Genomic DNA, 19,197 nt, shown 5'->3' with positions numbered 1-19,197 from the left:
TTTCAAGCTGGCTACGGCGGAGAAAGAAACCAGTGCGGAGCCCTGTGGGGTTGCACAGGCCACTGGCTTGGGGATGAAGCAGGCCCTGCTGCAGACTGGATTTGCAAGTTATAAGCGCACTCTCTGCCTCTTGAATTCTAGCCAGAAACCCCCTTTCCCTCGGCACTTCCCGGTTACCTCTGCTATTAACTCTGCCAGTCCTGGGTTGCAGAGTAACAGCCAGCGCCTTGGAGTGATCCCATTGGTTTTATTCTGAAACTTGTCTGGCTCTAGCTCACTGAAGTCCTTGAATCTGGAGATGGAAGAGACACATCACTAAACGTGGCTGGAACGGCAGGTTCCCGCATGCTGGATGAAGTTCAGGGTTAGATCTAAGGAGCAGAGTGTAGGCTTAGAAAGGTTAAATAAAAGTGGAGAGAGGGGCTGACAGCAGCTATGGGTGTCATTCTAAATAGAAATCCATTTGCAATTCAAAATAATTACAAGAAAAAATCCAACCTAATCACCTTCATATGATTTCCCGGCACGGACATATATATCAGACTTTTGAGCAGAAGAGTTTTGTTTTTTTTCTTGTAAGTCTAGAATTAGGCCTGTTCAGAGAGGAAGGCCTTTTCCTTTTAGAGAAGGGTTCTTTGTATAGAAGACATTACTTTTAAATATTTAACGGGGCCTTTCCTCATCTCCAACCGCACCCCTGCATTCGCTAGCACCGTTCTATTCCTGAGCAATGTGAGACCCACTGCGACAGGGGTGGAGGCTCACACTTGGTTCTTCACGATGTCTGAGTGAATTTTAGCCACGCCGTTCACAGCATGGGAGCCCACAATGCAGAGATGGGCCATGTTGATCCTTTTGCCTCCTTCCTCTTCTATCAGAGACATCCTTCTCAGGCGGTCGACATCTTTAGGAAACAAGGCGGCAATTTTCTAGGCAAAGGAAGAGAAAGGCCTTACTGGTCACTCAGGTTTCCAGCAACCTTGGGATAACGTCATTCACTTCCCAACCAAAACCTTTGATGGAGCAAAGGTAAGACTTCACTCCCACAGAGAGGAGTGAAGATGCCTAGGGAGATGCCATCCCTCCAGGTTAGTATTTTCAAAAGGATGTCATTAACAGAGCCCCACCCAGACCTGAGTGCTTTTGATGTATCAATGACTGAAAGATGTTTGGGCCTCAGGTTTGGTAAGAGGGAAGACTGCAGCCACCCTTAACATCTCTAGACCTCCTTCTCAAAAGGGTTATGAATCTGTCAAAGTGACTTACATCTAAATGCTTTTGATTCATCTCATAAATGATTTGCAAATGTCGAGGAAGCAGCTTTTCCACCAGCTCTACAGGCCAGCGCTCCAGGGCTTCCGGGAGCACTGTATGGTTGGTGTAGGCAAAGGTCTTCTGGGTGATCTCCCATGCCTGCGGGGAGAGGGGGGCTCAGTGCTTGCCTCTGCAGGAAAGGCGGCCTGCAGGTGTGCCCCATCCTGCAGGCCAAACACTTCCTCAACTCCTGCCCGTCAGCAACAGGACAATTCTATCTGCATGTATACAGTTAGCCACAATTCCGCTAGGTTCCTGGATGGTCCAGGTAATGGGAACATGTTTTTTTTTGGGGGGGGGGGGAGGGGGAGGAAAAGCAGTAAATTGTCTGATAAGATTTAGGACAGCATATGCTGATAAATCTTCTCTAGTATCCTAACTGGTCTTTCATTTATTAAACAAACAAAACTTGAGGAATAAAATTTCAGTCATGTTCTGAGAAAGTACCAAGTATGTTTAAAATCGGTGGCGACACCTTCCGTTAGCTGTATTCTGAGGCTAGAGAGCTTAATTTCGAATCCTTTTAAGACACAAAAATGGCAAACACAATATAAGCCTTAATCATATAGCCACTGAGCTGTGTCCCATTAGCAATGTGTTTATTTCTTTCTTAGTCTTACTCCCTGTTAAGCAGTAAGAGCTGAGACATGTCAGCGCCAGGGCAAAGTTTACCTTTAATTGTTGGAAGTTAGCAACAGTGACTTATTTTGAAACACTGGGAAAGGCGCTTTGGGCAGAATCTCTTAAGCACAGATATTCTGGCCAGTCAAAGGAAAAAGAAGCCAAAGCATCCGGACCTTGGACCAGGGCAATTTTTCAATGTCCACAAAAATCCTCATCAGCTCGGGGATGGCGAGCGCAGGGTGAGTGTCGTTCAGCTGGATGGCAACCTGCAAGGGGAAAACCGACGTGAAGGTCACCGACGGCCCAGGCCCTTGTTCTCATCCACGCCTCACACGTGCACCAAACAAAACGTCTGCCCTCTACGGAAGGCTTTAAGTATACTGCAGCTACTCAGTTTTTTTTTTTAATTGAAGTATAGTTGATTTAAAATATTGTGTTAGTTTCAGGTGTACAGCCTAGTGATTCAGTTATATATAAATATTCTCAGATTGTTTTCCATTATAGGTAAGTAAATTTCCTGTGCTACACAGGAAATCCTTGTTGCTTATCTATTTTATGTATAGCAGTGTGTATCTGTTAATCCCATACTCCTAGTTTGCCTCCCTCCACCCCCTTTGGTAACCACAAGCTTGTTTTCTATGTCTGTGAGTCTGTTTCTGATTGGTATATAGACACTCAGATTTCTTTTAGCATGGAGACAGAAGAGTAAATCTGATGGAAGTCCTGATGCCCTCAGTTGTTCCCGCCTGCGTTCAGGCTGAATACTCGCCTGATCTGGGAAGGCATCAAACGCAGTTTCGGCACTCCTGCTGGACCCAAGCTTAGAGGCTTTGAAACGTCGGATGACATCTTGCAAGGTAGCAGCCACCACAAAGTACTCCTGCTTCAGTCTCAGCTCCTTCCCTTCAAAAAACTTCAAGCCAGAGAGACTGAGTGAGAGGGCTCACATTGCTAGGAGTGGCCAGAACATGGGTGGCGTCCCCTACCAGGGGACTTTAAGGCTAAAGCCCATGGGATGTCTGGTGGAAGCTGGCAGGTTGAATGCCAAGCAACAGCCTCCTGAAACTCCACTAAAATGACAGTAAAGGGATTGAAAAAAGGCATACTGATAAAGGATGAAGGGAATGGAGAGAAGACAACAGCAACAACTTTTCAGAAGCTGAAAAACAGATGGATAAATGGTAAACTGAACCAGAAGACCCAGGAAAGCTGCACCCTGACCTGGTAGTGGAGAAAAACCAAAGGAACAACCCAGTGTGTACACTGAAGCTCCCAAAAGGCCCAAGAATTGTCAGCACTGGGTGCCTCCAGAAGTAGGGGTGAAGAGGGAGTAAAAGGTTAGTGGGGAGCCTAAGAAGCAGTTGGCCTCAGACCTCCTCTCCAATTCCCTCAACTGGACAATCTCCTTTGCCAACTCAGGCAGAAGCTGGAGGTCTGTTCTCTGGAGATGGTATAACAGGGGTCTCTGGACTGGAGGGCAGCAGGTAAAGTGGGAGGCAGGGGTACCATCCCATACTAAAAATGGGGGAAGAGGCTCAGTGAAAGTTTATGTACTGAATACTGATGCTTTCAGTCTTCATCTCCCAACTGAATTTGAGAACACAGGCAGCCAGTGTTAATTCCACCAGGAAAGAAGCTGCAAGCGTCTTCTCTAGGGAATTCGACCAGCACAGGAGGGAGGACCTAAAGACATGGACATGAGGAACTCCACCAGGAAGCGGCCCCAGCAGGTCACAGGTGAGGGAAACCAAATAGATAAATCCCAAACAAGTGTACAGAGCTCCCCAAAACTTGTTGGTACCTTTCTCTTAAGTTTCAGTGGGCAGCTAAGGACCATTAGACAGCTAAGAAAAACTTCTAAAACATGTTAAAATAATAAAAGCCAACTTAGAGGTAACAGAGATTAGAGAAAAGAATGATTATAAGAATACTACCGGTATCCTCAGATAGATTAGATATTGTATTCAAGAAATACGAATAAGATGCTTCAAGAAAAATATCTAGAGCAAAAAAAGATGACTTGGAAATTAAAACATGACAGCCAAAGTGAAAAACCCAATAGGAAGATTGGAAGAGAGAGTTGTGATCGCCCAAAACGTGAGCAGGAAGACAAAGAGATGATAAATAAAAGAAAAAAAGTAAGAAGACTAAAGAACCAGTTGAGGATGTTTAACAATTCCAGACTGTTTCTCAGAGAGCTGTAGTCCTGTGTCCCCAGACTGAAAGGGTACCCAGGCGTGATAAGTGAAAGCAGACTCACACCAAAACACACCCCCCAAAACTTTTAGTACACTCGGAGAGAGGGGTTTTGGAGAGGGACAGAGGGAGGGGAAGAGGGAGAGGGAGACTAGAAGCTTTCAAAGGGGGAAAAAAGCAGAATTCAAACAAAAGATCAAGAATCCAATTGCACCGTACTTTTCGGCAACACCAAAAACTAGGAGATTAAAAAAAAAAAAACTTTGAGTCTTCAGTATCCAGGCAAACTCCCAATGAGAGGGCAATAAAGACATTTTCCAACATGCAAGGTCTCAAAAAAACTGACCTCACTTGCACCCTTTCCTAGGAAGCCCCAGGCATGTGTACTACCAAAACAAGGGAGCAAACCAAGACGTGGGATCCTGGAAACAAATGATCCCCGAGAGTATATGAGCACAGATGTCCTCAGAACAATGGGAAAAGTAGATCCCAGGATGACAGCGGAGCAGCCAACCAGAAGAGATCTAGAAGAGACTTCAAGAAGACTGAGTCAACAGAATACCTAAGATGTTTGAATATATTGAGAGGAAATTTCTACGACTGGGGTAGAGTGTAGGCTAAATTAGGGAAAAGTACTCAGAAAACCAAGCAAACAAACAAAACAATGATTAACTCCAGGAAAGGAGAACATTTTAAGGAAAGGAAAAATAATCAAGAGATGATGACATGTATTGTGCACAGATCAGCTGTCTGTAGCACTGACAGCGTCATAATAATGTAAACACTAGCTGAAGAGCTAGTGCAAATCACCATGTAATTATGTTGAGAGAGTGGGCATAGAAAACATGTTTTTGTGGTGGGGGTGAAAGTCTATGGGAGGAAGGGAGCTAAACTCTCATCTTCAGTAGCGGGGAGTCAATATTGTAAAAAGAGGAAATCACGAAGCAGCAGTAACAGCATGTTGTTAGAAATATGGAGGTAAGTATCCAGGAAAGCAATTCAAAGCAAGGGGATGTAGTTGCTTTGGGGAAGTGGGAAATAGGACACTGATTTTATAGTAAGCCTCAGAGCTGCTTTTCTCTTTAAACTATGTGCAGGTACAACTTTGATAAAAGTTGAAAAACCAAAAGAAAAATTTAAAGTCATTAACAGGAAACTGTCTGGATTGATATTACCAATGGGAATTTATAGGTGGTAGAATTTGGAATTTTTTTTTTTTACTTGGTAGTTTTTTATATTGCTTATATTTCTTTTTCTAATAGCATGTTTCATAGTAAAAAATATAATGAAATCATTATTCTAAAAAAAGCACATGAATCCATCCACAATGAATTTAAATGTTTATTGAGTTAGGGAATTTTTAATGTGCTAGAAATAAATGATTAATTAAACAATCACTGACCTCAGTTAAGTTCAAACTACTGGGGAGAGACAGATGTATAATCAAGGCTTGAAATCAAACAAGACAGTTTTTAAAAACATTTATGTTGTATTTAAGTGTATACACAGTACTTTGGGGACCTGAATACTCAGGTGATTTCTTTATCTGAGCCCTGAAAGGTAAGTAGAAATTTGAGGTGAGCGCAGAGGGCCAGAGTATTCCCTGCACGCAGAGGAAACCTGGGCAAAGCATGGAGGTTAGAAAGAACAGGGCAAATAATCCTCTACAGCTGGGACCTATTGCTAGGGCAAGATCACAGAGATGTGTCAGAACTGATGACCACATAGATGAAGATACACCTACGATTCTGTACTTCTCTTAGGGGTAAGCAAAAGCCTTAAAGAATTTTAAGCAAGGAAAAAAAAAAAATCTCATTAGTTGCAGAGTGAGGACAGGGGGCGAGACTCTTGGAAGACAGACAAATAGGGCTATGGCCAAGTTGGGGAGAGGGAATGAGTCTGTTCTTGTGGTTACAGTACGAAAAAGATTTATCAACTTCTACTTAAAAACAAGCATAACCCTGAGAGCAACCTTTTTTGTCCAATGAATTTAGTGAACTTTGCACCCCATGCTAACCTAGTATGTGTTATCAATTGTTGTGGATGATTTATCCAAGTAAAGTTAGGTTTGGGCCCTACTGAAGATAGGAGGATGAATTTCAAGCCCCTTCTAGTTAAACAATCCTGCAGGCTTGGGTTTGGCTAGGCAGTGTGGCCCCAGTCTTGGAAGGATTCTTACTTTAATTGACCTTGAAACAGAACAGTCTTTTGCTTTTGCGTTACAGATTTCTTTTAAGGTACTGAAGCCACATCGTTTCTCCCAAAGGAAAAATAACATATACCATTAAGTTCCTAAAAATGCTGCAGCAAATCCACTTAATCCTCCTTGGAGATGGGTTTAACACTAAGTGGACATCTGGTCTTAGGATCATTTATGTCCTAGTCCCCAAGATCCTTGTTTTGTGGACATCTTTGTGGAGCAGAGTACTAGTTTGGTTACTTCTGAGATTATTATTTTTTTAAAAAAATCATTATAGCGTCCAGAAAATTATTTTACTCATGGAGAAGTTAGAGCTAAGTATATTTTAACCCACTAAGAATCCATAACAGTGGGCTTCCCTGGTGGCGCAGTGGTTGAGAGTCCGCCTGCCGATGCAGGGGACACGGGTTCGTGCCCCGGTCCGGGAAGATCCCACATGCTGCGGAGCAGCTGGGCCTGTGAGCCATGGCCGCTGAGCCTGCGCGTCCGGAGCCTGTGCTCCGCAACGGGAGAGGCCACAACAGTGAGAGGCCCGCATACGGCAAAAAAAAAAAAAGATCTTTAACAGTCATCTGAGATCCAGTTCCAAGTGTTTTTTTTTTTTCTTAAACTAAGTTATTTTTCGTGTAAACTTTGGAATGATCACCTATAAGAAAAAGTTTAATGAGATAAATAAGTGGCATAAGAAACAAGTGTCTGCTCCTGGGTCTCTTCTGAGGTCCATAACCCCACCTTGCCTTGGGTCAGAGGAGACCCATGAGTGAGGGGAAGAGGACAAGCAAGACACCTCCAGGGACTTCTGATGCTGTGGATGAAATTTCTGTTTGGAAAGGAAGGAGTGCTTCACCTGTACTGCACCTCATCTTTTATAGCCAGGTTTTGTTTTGAAATACATGTACAGAGCCTCCCAATTAGTGATGGGGTCACTAATCAAGGGTGAAACACCAATTCTGATTTCATGAATTGTACAAATTCGTTTTCCTTACATGGGTGGGAGGGGAAATCTACACAAGTCAGGAAGAGATATGGTGATTATTCCTCACTGAAGGAAAAAACCCAATATTAAGTATGTGCTTTATGGCTACTGAATAGGTGCTTCTGAAATAAGCTGCTTCTGTTTCCACTGAGAAAGCAAGCTTGATCACTCACGTTATCATTGGGATAGAGGACCCGGGAGATGTTCTCGGCCAGATTCCGGTCCAGCACAGCCTGAATGTAGTCTCCAACGTTAACTGAGGGAAACGTTAGAAAAATGAATAAACAGACGAGCCAACCACTGTTTTCAGAAGCCCCTTGATCTCACCTGATGCTTGTTGGGTACCATGTGGGATTCCTAAAAATCCAAAAAGATTTCAGCAAACCTTCATGCTGTGATTCACATGACAGTCTAAGAGGGTTAGACTGAAGGACTGATTTAGCCATGTGCCTCATACCTGCTCCATATAATGCTTTAGTCACTAAAGAGTTTGGATCAGAAACTCAGTGCAACTTGGCTCTAATTATTGGACAGAAAGATTAAAGGTACACGTGAGGAAAGGGAGCCCACGCTGTACTCACAGTCTCTGAGGTTAAAGTCATTGGGTGCGCGAGCGGACCAGAGGCGCATGGTGTTGACCGTGTTGTTCAGATATCCAGGCACCGGGGTGTCATATGGAAGAGCAAGGACCACCTGCGGGGTGAAACCAAAGCAGCTACTTACTGTTACCCATGTGGATGGAGGAGGTTGAACAGAGGTGGGAGACAGCAGCTGGAATTTGGTTCCTGGCTCCATCACCAACTCAAACTGTATGATCCCTAAACCAAGCTAAGGGTCCCAAGGCTGGAGGTGGTATTAGGGGCCATGTCGGTCCTCCTCCCACTTGGAACACTATGGATGGCTGGAATGACCCAGACAGATGGTCCTCCACATCATTTCCACGCTGACTTCCCTTTGTGTCCCTTGCCCTGATCTGGACACAGATCTTTCATGTTTCAAGATCAAGCCATTGCTCTAAAGATAGCAAAATATGATGTGCAAAGTGGTAAATGTGAATCTGTACCCATTAAAAAACAGTAATCAAGATATGTTTCATGTAGGCTATTCAATGATCTGATTTCAGATATGGTGAAAATTAGCAGAATAGGAAATTTATGAAGATAAATATTACATATGATGTTTAAAATGCTATGCTGGATTTTTCAAAGTTGCACAAAGAAGAGTTATTTTAGTGATCTAACAAATAAGCTGATAATTAGCTGAGATGTGTCTAAGAGGTGAGCTTTGGAAAATTTAGCTCAATATTTGTAACAGTCATGGAAATAGAGAAGAACAGGAAGATGAACCATGTTTCACATGAATTTAAAATTTATGTGGGAGAAGACAATTTTCTATTCCCTGCCTCATCAGAATCAAGCTCTAAGGAAGGGGAATGACAGATGGATTGAATTGGAGGATGCTAGAGATCATCTAGTGCAACTTAAGGTGTTTTGGATATGAGGGGAATGAAGCTGCGACAGAAGTGACTTACCCAAGGTCATAGTCAGTGGTAGTGTTGAAACCTAACCACAGATCTCTTTAATTTGGTCTGCTGAATTATGAAGGAATGAAACACTCTAGCCTATATCAATCAGTCACATACATTCAGTCATGCTTTCATGAACATCATAACCACAGAGTAATAAATCACATTTATGTGAATATCTTTTACTAGGAAATAAAGATCTCTGGAGTTCTAAGAGCAAGTTGTGGTAAATCAGGAGAAGTCACTTACAGAATGGGACTCTGAGTCTGGGTCCAAACATGACTCGTCCTTCTGACCCTCAAAGCATAATTGAGGCAGCTGGGGAAGCACATGGCTTGGAGGTCCCTTTAGAGAACTTCAGGGAGAAGTTGCCATCTCAGAGCTCACACGAGGCTGTGCTTTCTTTGGGATGCTCCCATCGTGGTGGGAGCATGAGAGCCAGGACTCCCCTCATGAGCAATGTCCCGTCAGCCTGGGCACTTGTTCAGAGATGCACTGCAGTGTGAGGCTCCTTCCTGAGAATCCTTCTTTCCCTCTCTCTCTTCACAGGTGTCACACCTGCGTTGCAGTCTGAACTACTTCCCCCCTCCTCCCGTCCCCTTTCCCTTTATTTTTCACAGGCATTTCTGCAATAGATCACTTGAACTTCTAATTCTCCCTTCTGTCTGCTTCCCAGAGGACCTGAACTGACACAAGAAATGAAACAAATAACTCAGTTTACTGGAAGCCTTCACAGCAGGCATACATGAGGTCTGACCTCAAGCTCTCTGACCTCACTAGCTACAAATCTGGGGCTGATCAGGCAGTGGCGTCAACCCATAAAATTCTGCACAGGTTGGGTCAGCTCACCCTTTATTACATCTGCCCCATAAACTTGCCTTTGTGGGCACAGAAAAACACACTCTCCCTAATTGAATTTCTGGATGTATTATGAAAATGTCTAGAGGTGCTTTGTAAATATATCATCAGGTCATCATAAGGTCATCAGTGGGACTTACGAAGTAAACAGAATGCTTCCAGGATTGGGAGTATAACCTGCGTACGTTTAAACAGATCAGAAGCCACTGGAAGTTTTAGACACCAAATACTTGCTAGATTAATACCCAGAACATGTGAGAATTCTTTAGGCATATTAACAACTGATTTGTTGCAGTTCTTACGGTCATATTTGTAATCAACTGCAACTCAGTTGTGGTCTATTGTTTAACCAAAATAAAAGGGGGGGGGTGGATAGAGGGAAACATTTTGAAATTACAGTATTAGTTTCTTCCTTATTATATATAATGACCTATTTTAGCTTCTAATCCATTACTTCATATGCTGAAAAAATCATGTTCAGATAGGAAAAACTTCAAGAGCAGTCTTTCTTTTGTGAACTGTGAATAGCCTTGCATGGATTAGCAGAATAAAGCATCAGCTTAGAAGTCCACTATAACACGGGTCTAGAGTCCGCAAACCAACTGAATTTAGAATTACAATACTGAATTTTGTTCCTGATTTTGCCGTATAAGAGCAGCATTTCCTTGGTCTTTACCATTTTCTTTAAGCTTTTAAAGTGGCCAGTGAGACATCTTTTCTGGCCTAAGACTATATTTACTAAACAGATATCTCAAGTGGAGCCTCCAGTGGTTGAACAGTGCAATCCAGTAGTTCTTAGGGGTTATTTATCAGGACGTATGAAGACAGCAAAGCACAAACCACCCCTAGAGGAGCTGAAAAGTAAATTGTTCAGTAGCAGGGTAACACTCGAATCTGGTGGCAGGATAAATACACGGCCGTGAATTAAGCACACTTGGACTGACACCAGCATTATTTCTCTAGAAGTGGTTTGGCACACAGTAACAGAGTGCATTTTGCAATATTTTGCATTGTTTTTCTTGACTTTGTAATGAAGAAGAACTTTGGTAATCCTTTGAATAAATACTTCACTTGAAAAATATTTACTCCTTAGAATTTACAAGTCAATGTACATATGGCAGTGGGGTGAGGAATGACATTTAACTTTATTCAATCTTGGTTTCAACAGCTTTATATAAAACTGGAGAGCTAAGCATGCTGGGATTATAGAATTGATTAATTTCTTATAAACCAGATGACAAAATGACCCTGGTAAGTCACTTGACCTTGGGGAAGTCACTTCTCTCTTGGCCTCAGCTCCCTGGTCTCCAAAATGACTGGGTTCACCAAGAGACGTAACAGATTTATTTATAAAAATATACTTTATTATTCAATATACAACACACTATACTCAACACCACATACACGTCACACGCTGTGCCATCCTCTATACAATGCTCAGCGCGAGGACTCTCAGAATACCTGCGTGTTGACCCACTTGGTTCCGGCCTCTGTGTGCTCTACGTTCCCGTAGAAGTGAACAGGCAGCATGAACTCGGGGCGGGCCTTCTCCCAGGGGTTTCCGTGCCTGAGCCAGTCATCTGCCTCTTCTATCTGCAAAAAGGACATGGCTTAGAATTTGTTTTTCAGGAGCGGTGGACCTAGCCCTTCAATTACATCAAATTAAAAATATTTTGGGGGACTTCCCTGGTGGCGCAGCGGTTAAGAATCCGCCTGCCAATTCAGGGGACACAGGTTCGGTCCCTGGTCCACGAAGATCCCACGTGCCTCGGAGCAACTAAGCCAGCGAGCCACAACTACCGAGCCCATGTGCCACAACTACTGAGCCTGTGCTCTAGAGCCCGTGAGCGGCAACCACGGAAGCCCATGCGCCTAGAGCCCGTGCTCTGCAACCAGAGAAGCCACCGCAATAAGAAGCCCGCGCACCGCAACGAAGAGTAGCCCCTACTCGCCACAACTAGAGGAAGCCCGTGTGCAGCAACAAAGATCCAACACAGCCAAATAAGTAAATTTATAAAAAAATATATATCTATTTTTGACTGAATCAACTCAAGAATACTGTTTTGGCAAGAAAGATGTTGGTTCTGTCAATCTCAATTCATCTTTGCTATTGTCGTACAGCCTAAATCAACAACAATACTGGCTAGTATTGCTCTAAATGTTTTATACATATTATTGCATTTAATCCTCATAGCAAATATAGGAGGGAGCTATGGCTTCTTCCTTTGTTAAGGAAATTGTAACTTGCTCAAAGTTGCACGGATAGTAAATGATACAGGTAAGATTTGATGGTAGGTCTGTGAGTTCTAAAGCCTGTGTCTTAACATCTGTGAATCCAATTGTCTAGCTTGAGGGAAAGAGAGAGGCTTCCCAGGGATGTTTATTGTTGGATACCTGGACCTGATGGGTCCTACATTATGGTTTCTGTCAAGAGCTTTGTGCCTTGAAAGCACAGAATCGGTTGAGAAAAACTACTCATAGAAAGCTCTCTTAATAAGGCTTATTTCAGTATAGGCACAGAACACTATTACTTTTTTTTTTCATTTTTTAATTTGGAGTACAGTTGATTCACAATATTGTGTTAGTTTCAGGTGTACAGCATAGTGTTTCAGTATTTTTGCAGATTATATTCCATTATAGGTTATTATAAGATAATAGGTATACTTTCCTGTGTTATACAGTATATCCTTGTTGCTTATCTATTTTATACATAGTAGTTTGTTAATACCATATCCCTAATTTGTCCCTCCCCCCGTTCCTTCTCCCCTTGGTAACCACAAATTTGTTTTCTATATCTGTGAGTCTGTTTCTGTTCTGCATATGCATTCATTTGTATTATTTTTTAGATTCCACATATAAGTGATAACATATAGTATTTGTCTTTCTCTGTGTGACTTATTTCACTAAGCATAATATTATCTAGGTCCACCCATGTTGCTGCAAGTGGCAGTATTTAATTCATTTTTTATTGCTGAGTAATATTCCATTGCATATATATACACCACATCTTCTTTATCCATTCATCTGTTGATGGGCACTTGGGTTGCTTCCATGCCTTGACAATTGTAAATAGTGCTTCTATGAACACTGGGGTGCATGTATCTTTTTGAATTAGCGTTTTCATTTTTTCCAGATATATACCCAGGAATGGAATTGCTGGACCATATAGTAGTTCTATTTTTAGTTTTTTAAGGAACGTCCATACTTATTTCCATAGTGGCTGCACCAATTTACATTCCCATCAACAGAACACATTTTGTAGTCTTTGTTTAATTGAATCCTTATGGAATTTTGATCTGATAATGAACTATTATTTATTTATTATATTTTATTTATTTATTTGGTCATGCCAGGTCTTAGTTGCGGCATGTGTGCTCCTTTGTTGCAACCGGGGTGGGTGGGGGGGCTCCTTAGTTGCAGCTCACCAGCTCCTTAGTTGCGGCATGCGAACTCTTAGTTGCAGCACGCATGTGGTATCTAGTTCCCTGACCAGGGCTGGAACCCGGGCCCCCTGCATTGGGAGCGTGGAGTCTTAACCACTGCACCACCAGGGAAGTCCCATGAACTATTATTTCTAATTCGTTTTGAAAATGACATATACTAAAATGTAAGGAATTTATTTTATTGACAATTACAACATTTTCCCATGTATTTATGTCAATTTATAACAAAATATTTCTCATAAAAATTTAAAAATCTAATTTGTATTTAGGGTATCCTGGACATCAAATGCATTTTGTTTTCTATAAAGAAACAAATAAAAATGCCAAAACAAGAACAAAAGACACATGGTGGGGCTGGGGTTGCATTTTTAAAGTAAAGGTATTATGAGTGAAACCTTTAAAATATTCCATATACATTAAAAAATGCAATCGTGTTCTGGCAAGAAGGGAGGGGGGTAAGGTTTTTAGTACAAAGCTCCCTTGTCAATGAGATTACCCGCAATATGGTTATTTTACCTACCTGATTCCTCATCCTTCCCTCTTAGAAAACTCAGCTTTAGTTTAAAAAGATATTAATGATGAATTATGACACAATGCTGGATGCTTCACGATCACCTATGTACGAGTTCAGTGTCTGCCCCAGGCACAGTGTGGAGAGAGGCAAACAAACACAGCTATCTTTTGAGATATTAGACAAAACATTAATGTCAACAACCAGACAAGCAAACACACATCCATTTATTCAAACATTGATCATATTGGGAATGCTAGTAAGCTGCCCATTAACAAGAGCTACCCGCATCATGATGAATGAAAAGGGGACACACAGAAACAACATCTTCGGATAGAAGGTCTGGAATTAGAGAGCTGCAGGAGGATGTAGCAGATGCAGGATGAAGCCTAGGGAAGGCTGGACCTAGATGTGAGCTAATCAGTACAATGCACCTTGTTAAAATGCAGAGTCTCAGGCAGTCTGGGAAGGGGTCTTAAATTTTCCATTTAAAAATTTGCATCTTGGGGCTTCCCTGGTGGCACAGTGGTTGAGAGTCCGCCTGCCAATGCGTGGGACGCAGGTTTGTGCCCCGGTCCGGGAAGATTCCACATGCCGCGGAGCGGCTAGGCCCGTGAGCCATGGCCGCTAAGCCTGCGCGTCCGGAGCCTGTGTTCCGCAACGGGAGAGGCCGCAACAGTGAGAGGCTCGCGTACCGCAAAAAAAAAAAAAAAAAAAAAAAAAAAAATTGCATCTTAACATGTAGCCGGTGGGTACACGGTGTAGCAGGGTGATACAAAGTCAGGAACTGTAATTCAGAATTGAGACTTCGGCTATCCCATTCATAAAGAGAACAAAAATACAATTAAAATTTAACAAGGAAAGGATTGAATTTTATCAGTTGATAAGAAATTAGTTAAGTTAGAGTCCTCTAGCTCGTGTTAATAACTAGAAACTCTATGAAAAATAAATGAGGATATGCACAAAGATCAAACATCCTGACTTACAAAACACTTCACGCTGCACTTAGGCAAGAGCAGTGTTCTGGGTTTCAAATTACTGGTCAATGTGAACACACAATGCTTCCTGTAACAGGAAAGAACCTTACGGCCTATCTGCCTCACTTCAGCATTCAGGACTGTTGTAAAATACACCTTAAGTTTTTACATGAACCAGGAGGACGAGGAGGCAGAAACAGCATTCCTCTCGAAAATCATGTCCACAGGTGAGCTGACAAGATATTTTCTGCTGCAAAATGCAGCAGAAGCAGACTCTTCTCCCCTCAAGCACTGTGAAATGCCCGTACAAGAGAAGCTGAACACTGGGCTTCCCACCACTGGCCGGCCCCTCCTGGCCTCCTTTGCAAATCAGAAGCTGCATTTGCTCTTTTGAGGACACGCTGTTAAGCAACAAGGGACTAGTCAGCCAGTCACTCTCAATGCTGGTCTGATTTTTTCCTGCCAAATAATGGCTGGTTTTCGTTTCACTGGGTTAACAAGTTCTGGAGGAGAACAGGACTCCTAGCTTGCTGCTCTTTATTGAGTCTCTTCCTGATTTTGGCAAGAAATCAGCCAACACTTCCCTCAGTTATGCAAAGCCTGTTTTTAAGGTAAATTGAAAAATAGATATTTCATAAAAGCAAGCTGGTCTGAGCAGATCAGAGGAGAAAGAGAGAACTGCCTCCAGCCACCCCAGCTCAATCCACAGAGGCTGCGGGATGGTGATAAACCTCCTTTCTATCTTGCGTTCTTCCAACAAATCAACAAACTGGTCTGTAAATTTAGATTTCCACGTAACCAGTGATCCCTGAGTGCACTAACTTGCTGAGCCATATGAAGGGCAGGGGCCAGACGGGAGGAGAGCTTCCATTTATATACAAGTGGGCTGTGTGGATCTGAACATCCCAGATGAAAAGGAGCTGAGACAAAGCAAGCAGGAGACTGTGGCATGGGAAGCAGCGTGCCCGCCTGGGTGGTGGTGGCAGTGGTGGTGTGTGTGTGTGGGGATGCATGGCAGCTGGATCTGGGGTCTTCCTAGAGAGATTACTCGGTGGGATCTATTCCAGCCAGCATGGAAGCAGAGGTCAGCTCAGGGCCTCTGTGAGTGACTGAATTCGAAGAAACGCTTTTCCCCTCAACTGTGGGATACATGGGACATGAAGAACCAGTGAGCAACCAACAGGAGTTGTCAACAAACTTTGCTTTCTGATGGTACCAGTCATTGGTAAATGTTTCTGGGGAACACCAGGAATTCAACAATGGCCAGGAGAGGGAGGTTTGCTGGGTAATGTGAACTGTGCATGGCTAGGTATAGCAGGGTTCTAAGAGAAAGAATGTTCCAGCAGACTGCTTGATTCAACCCTGAGATTTCTACTATCAGCATCTTTCCACTCAGAACTTTAGCGTGTGACTGTTTAACTTGAGGCTGTCGCAACTGCCTTTCCCCCTCTTCCTCCCAGTGGCCAATCATTTTCAGAGGACTATCCTGAGAAGGTTTCAATGATCCCCATTAGAGTTCGAGGTAAGTCAAGCATTTGAGCAATAAAATTGTTTTCCTTGGGGGGTGGGGTGGAGTTCACAACACACACTTTATTACTGCAAATCATCCTTGAAGAGAGCCTTCAAAAACTGAAAGTCTATCAACCTTTAAAAATCTTCCTAGTTTGTGCAATTTTCATCAGCCTTCTCCATTGTAAGAGCAACCATGTAGCTGATGTGAGTAGAGCAGTGACCATGCCCCCAAAAGGCATTCTGCTTTCCTGGAAGATATTTTTTGTTTTTCACGGAAACAGTTTCTTTTTTATGTTTGCTTTTTAAAATCCCATCCCAGTGAACAATGGCTATGGTAGATAAAATTAGGTGTCCTTCTGACTCAATTTCAGTTGTAATGAAAGAAGTGATGATGTAGTAAAGCTAGCTTTGGAGACTAGCAAAAGCCACTTGGTCTCTCTTTTTCCTTTAAAGACACTAGAATATATACTTCTTGGGTCTCACAGGAGAGAAGGGATGGTTTCCTGAAATAAGGCCAATTAAAAGTAGCAAAGGTCATAGGTGGGATTAATAAAGAGTGACCTTTCATAAGACTTTGGGGGAAAATGCACTTGAAAGACAATTTTTTGAGACTGATCTGCTGAGTTAAAAAAAATCTTTCACAGAAAAGTAAGAAATAAAATCCTTAAACATCCTGGGGTATAATGAGTGCCATACAGGATACAAAGACTGAGAATGGATACCATGTATCGCTTGGTCAGGTTGTGTTAAAATCTTGGTCCTACTGGAAATGCCTGCCAAGCTAGGCTTCTCACCATGTAGCCCTAGATTACTTCACTGTGGAAGGGAACCAATTATTTTGTTTTTATATCTTTTTTTTTTCTATTTTTTTGCGGTACGCGGGCCTCTCACTGTTGTGGCCTCTCCCGTTGCGGAGCACAGGCTCCGGACGCGCAGGCTCAGCGGCCATGGCTCACGGGCCCAGCCGCTCCGCGGCACGTGGGATCTTCCCGGACCGGGGCACAAACTCGCGTCCCCTGCATCTGCAGGCGGACTCTCAGCCACTGCGCCACCAGGGAAGCCCCGTTTTTATATCTTTTTATGATTATAAAATACACATTTCTTATGAAATATGCGTCATGTAGGAGAACAAACAGAAGATAGTCAAAGTCGCCCATAATCTTATCTCCCAGAGATAATTACTGTTGAAGCTTTGACATTATTTTTTTTTTCTAGCACTTTATCTTTTTGGTTTCTTTTGGATAGGTCATACTATCCAAATGATCCTATACCTCCTTTTTTCAGCTGTCATCAACAATTTCCCATTTCACTATAATTAATTAAAAACATGATATTAATGGTTACATTAATATTTTATTATATAATACCACAATTAAAAAAATTATCCTCCTTTTATTAGGCCAAATTAACATTTCATTGAGTGCCTATCTGTGCAACAGACATTTTACATATTTTCATAGTTCTGTGAAGCTGGCATCTCCATTTTGCAGACAAGAAAAGTGAGGCTCAGGGAAGCTAGGTAACCTAATCAAGACAACAAACTTCATAAGGGTAATGAGTTGCACTTAGGCCTCAGATTAGAAATTAGATCTCATATTAGGGCCCAATTTTTTTTCTACCCAATGCTGCCTCCTAATTGATTTAGGAGTAGCTAAAGATACACTGGTTCTTAACAAAATTTGGAAGTTTGTCTTTCAATATGTTCCCAGTATTCTCCTCCTGGGACTTCCCTTGGTGCATTCTCTTACATCAAATCTTTTAGTGCCCTCCTTCTTCGGCCCAGAGTGTCCAGACACTGAGGGAGGGGAAAGTGGATGGCGGTGACACTCAGCTTCCCATCCTTCCTCTCCCCTGGGATTAGCTCCAGCCTAGGTCCCTCAACCCAAGGCCTGATCACGCTGACCTTGGACTGACTCTTGGGAGGGCTCAGAGAGCTCAGGCTTCTTGAATATCCAGTATCCTTTTGCCAATGATGTGTGTGTATGAGACAAAGATACGGAGAGAAAAAACCTCAATCACACTTAGCATCGGGGAAAACTGTCCATGCCAGGGCTGACTGTAGTTCAAAGAGTTACCAAAGATAAACAGATACTTAAGAATCTAGTTTGGTTATATAAAAATAAAATGAGAGTCATTTGTATGGATTCATTACTATTTGTGCAGTTTTCTACAGAGCACTATAATTATACATATTACATATGTGCCAGAGTTTTTTAATATAATAGTTAACGGGACTGCCTGCTTTCGTCTTATAAAAAAATTAGAACACTGAGCTTACATATCTTGTAAGATAGGCATGTTAAGGAGGGCAAGACTCTGAGTGTAGAAAAGAATACTGAATGTGGACCTGGAAATCTGGGGATATACAGCCTTATTTGCCAACTGTGTGATCTGAGGTGACTTCCCCTCTTAAGACCTTCAGTTTTCTCACCTACAAAAATGGTGACATGCTTCCTACTATCAAGTTATTGGGGGACTTCCCTGGTGGCGCAGTGGTTAAGAAGACGTCTGCCAATGCAGGGGATACGGGTTCGAGCCTTTTTCGGGGAAGATCCCACAAACCACAGAGCAACTAAGCCCGTGCGCCACAACTACTAAGCCTGCGCTCTAGAGCCCACGAGCCACAACTACTGAAGCCTCTGCGCGCCTAGAGCCCGTGCTTCGCAACAAGAAAAGCCACTGCAATGAAAAGCCCACGCACCCCAACGAAGAGCGGCCCCCGGCTTGCTGCAACTAGAGAAAGCCCGCGTGCAGCAAAGAAAACCCAATGCAGCCAAAAATAAATAAATAAATAAATAAATAATAATAAAAAAGACCCAATGCAGCCATAAATAAATAAATAAATTTTTTAAAAAAGAAAAAAGTTATTGGGGAAGATCATGATCTAAAAGATGTGCTCCTCCATTTTATATGCTGCAGACAGGACACTGCACGTTATAGGTAGTTCACATGCAGGCAATCAGTGATAACTATATTCAGAGCACCCCTGTGAGTCTGGCACCGTACAAGATGCTACGGACCTGGTGGTGAATGATATTGGCGATACCGGCAGGCTCTCTGC

General features: G+C 42.6%; 1 protein-coding gene across 1 annotated transcript in view; it reads right to left on the bottom strand.

The window, feature by feature from the left end:
* The window catches only part of PYGL (glycogen phosphorylase L), a 55,595-nt gene that overhangs the window by 24,530 nt on the left and 11,868 nt on the right, over positions 1–19,197 (bottom strand). Inside the window, exons 5-12 of the mRNA XM_082852056.1 lie at positions 11,155–11,286; positions 7,892–8,003; positions 7,484–7,566; positions 2,708–2,851; positions 2,112–2,204; positions 1,267–1,413; positions 766–929; positions 178–292 (exon numbers count right to left, since the gene is read on the bottom strand). Of these exons, the coding sequence (XP_082708182.1) occupies positions 178–292; positions 766–929; positions 1,267–1,413; positions 2,112–2,204; positions 2,708–2,851; positions 7,484–7,566; positions 7,892–8,003; positions 11,155–11,286 (990 nt within the window). The remainder of the gene's footprint in view (positions 1–177; positions 293–765; positions 930–1,266; positions 1,414–2,111; positions 2,205–2,707; positions 2,852–7,483; positions 7,567–7,891; positions 8,004–11,154; positions 11,287–19,197) is intronic.

This window comes from Leucopleurus acutus (assembly GCF_964270905.1).
Source record: "Leucopleurus acutus genome assembly, chromosome: 1".
Taxonomy (NCBI): domain Eukaryota; kingdom Metazoa; phylum Chordata; class Mammalia; order Artiodactyla; family Delphinidae; genus Leucopleurus; species Leucopleurus acutus.
Note: the sequence above shows the minus strand (reverse complement) of the source record. Positions and strands in the feature narration are given on the sequence as shown.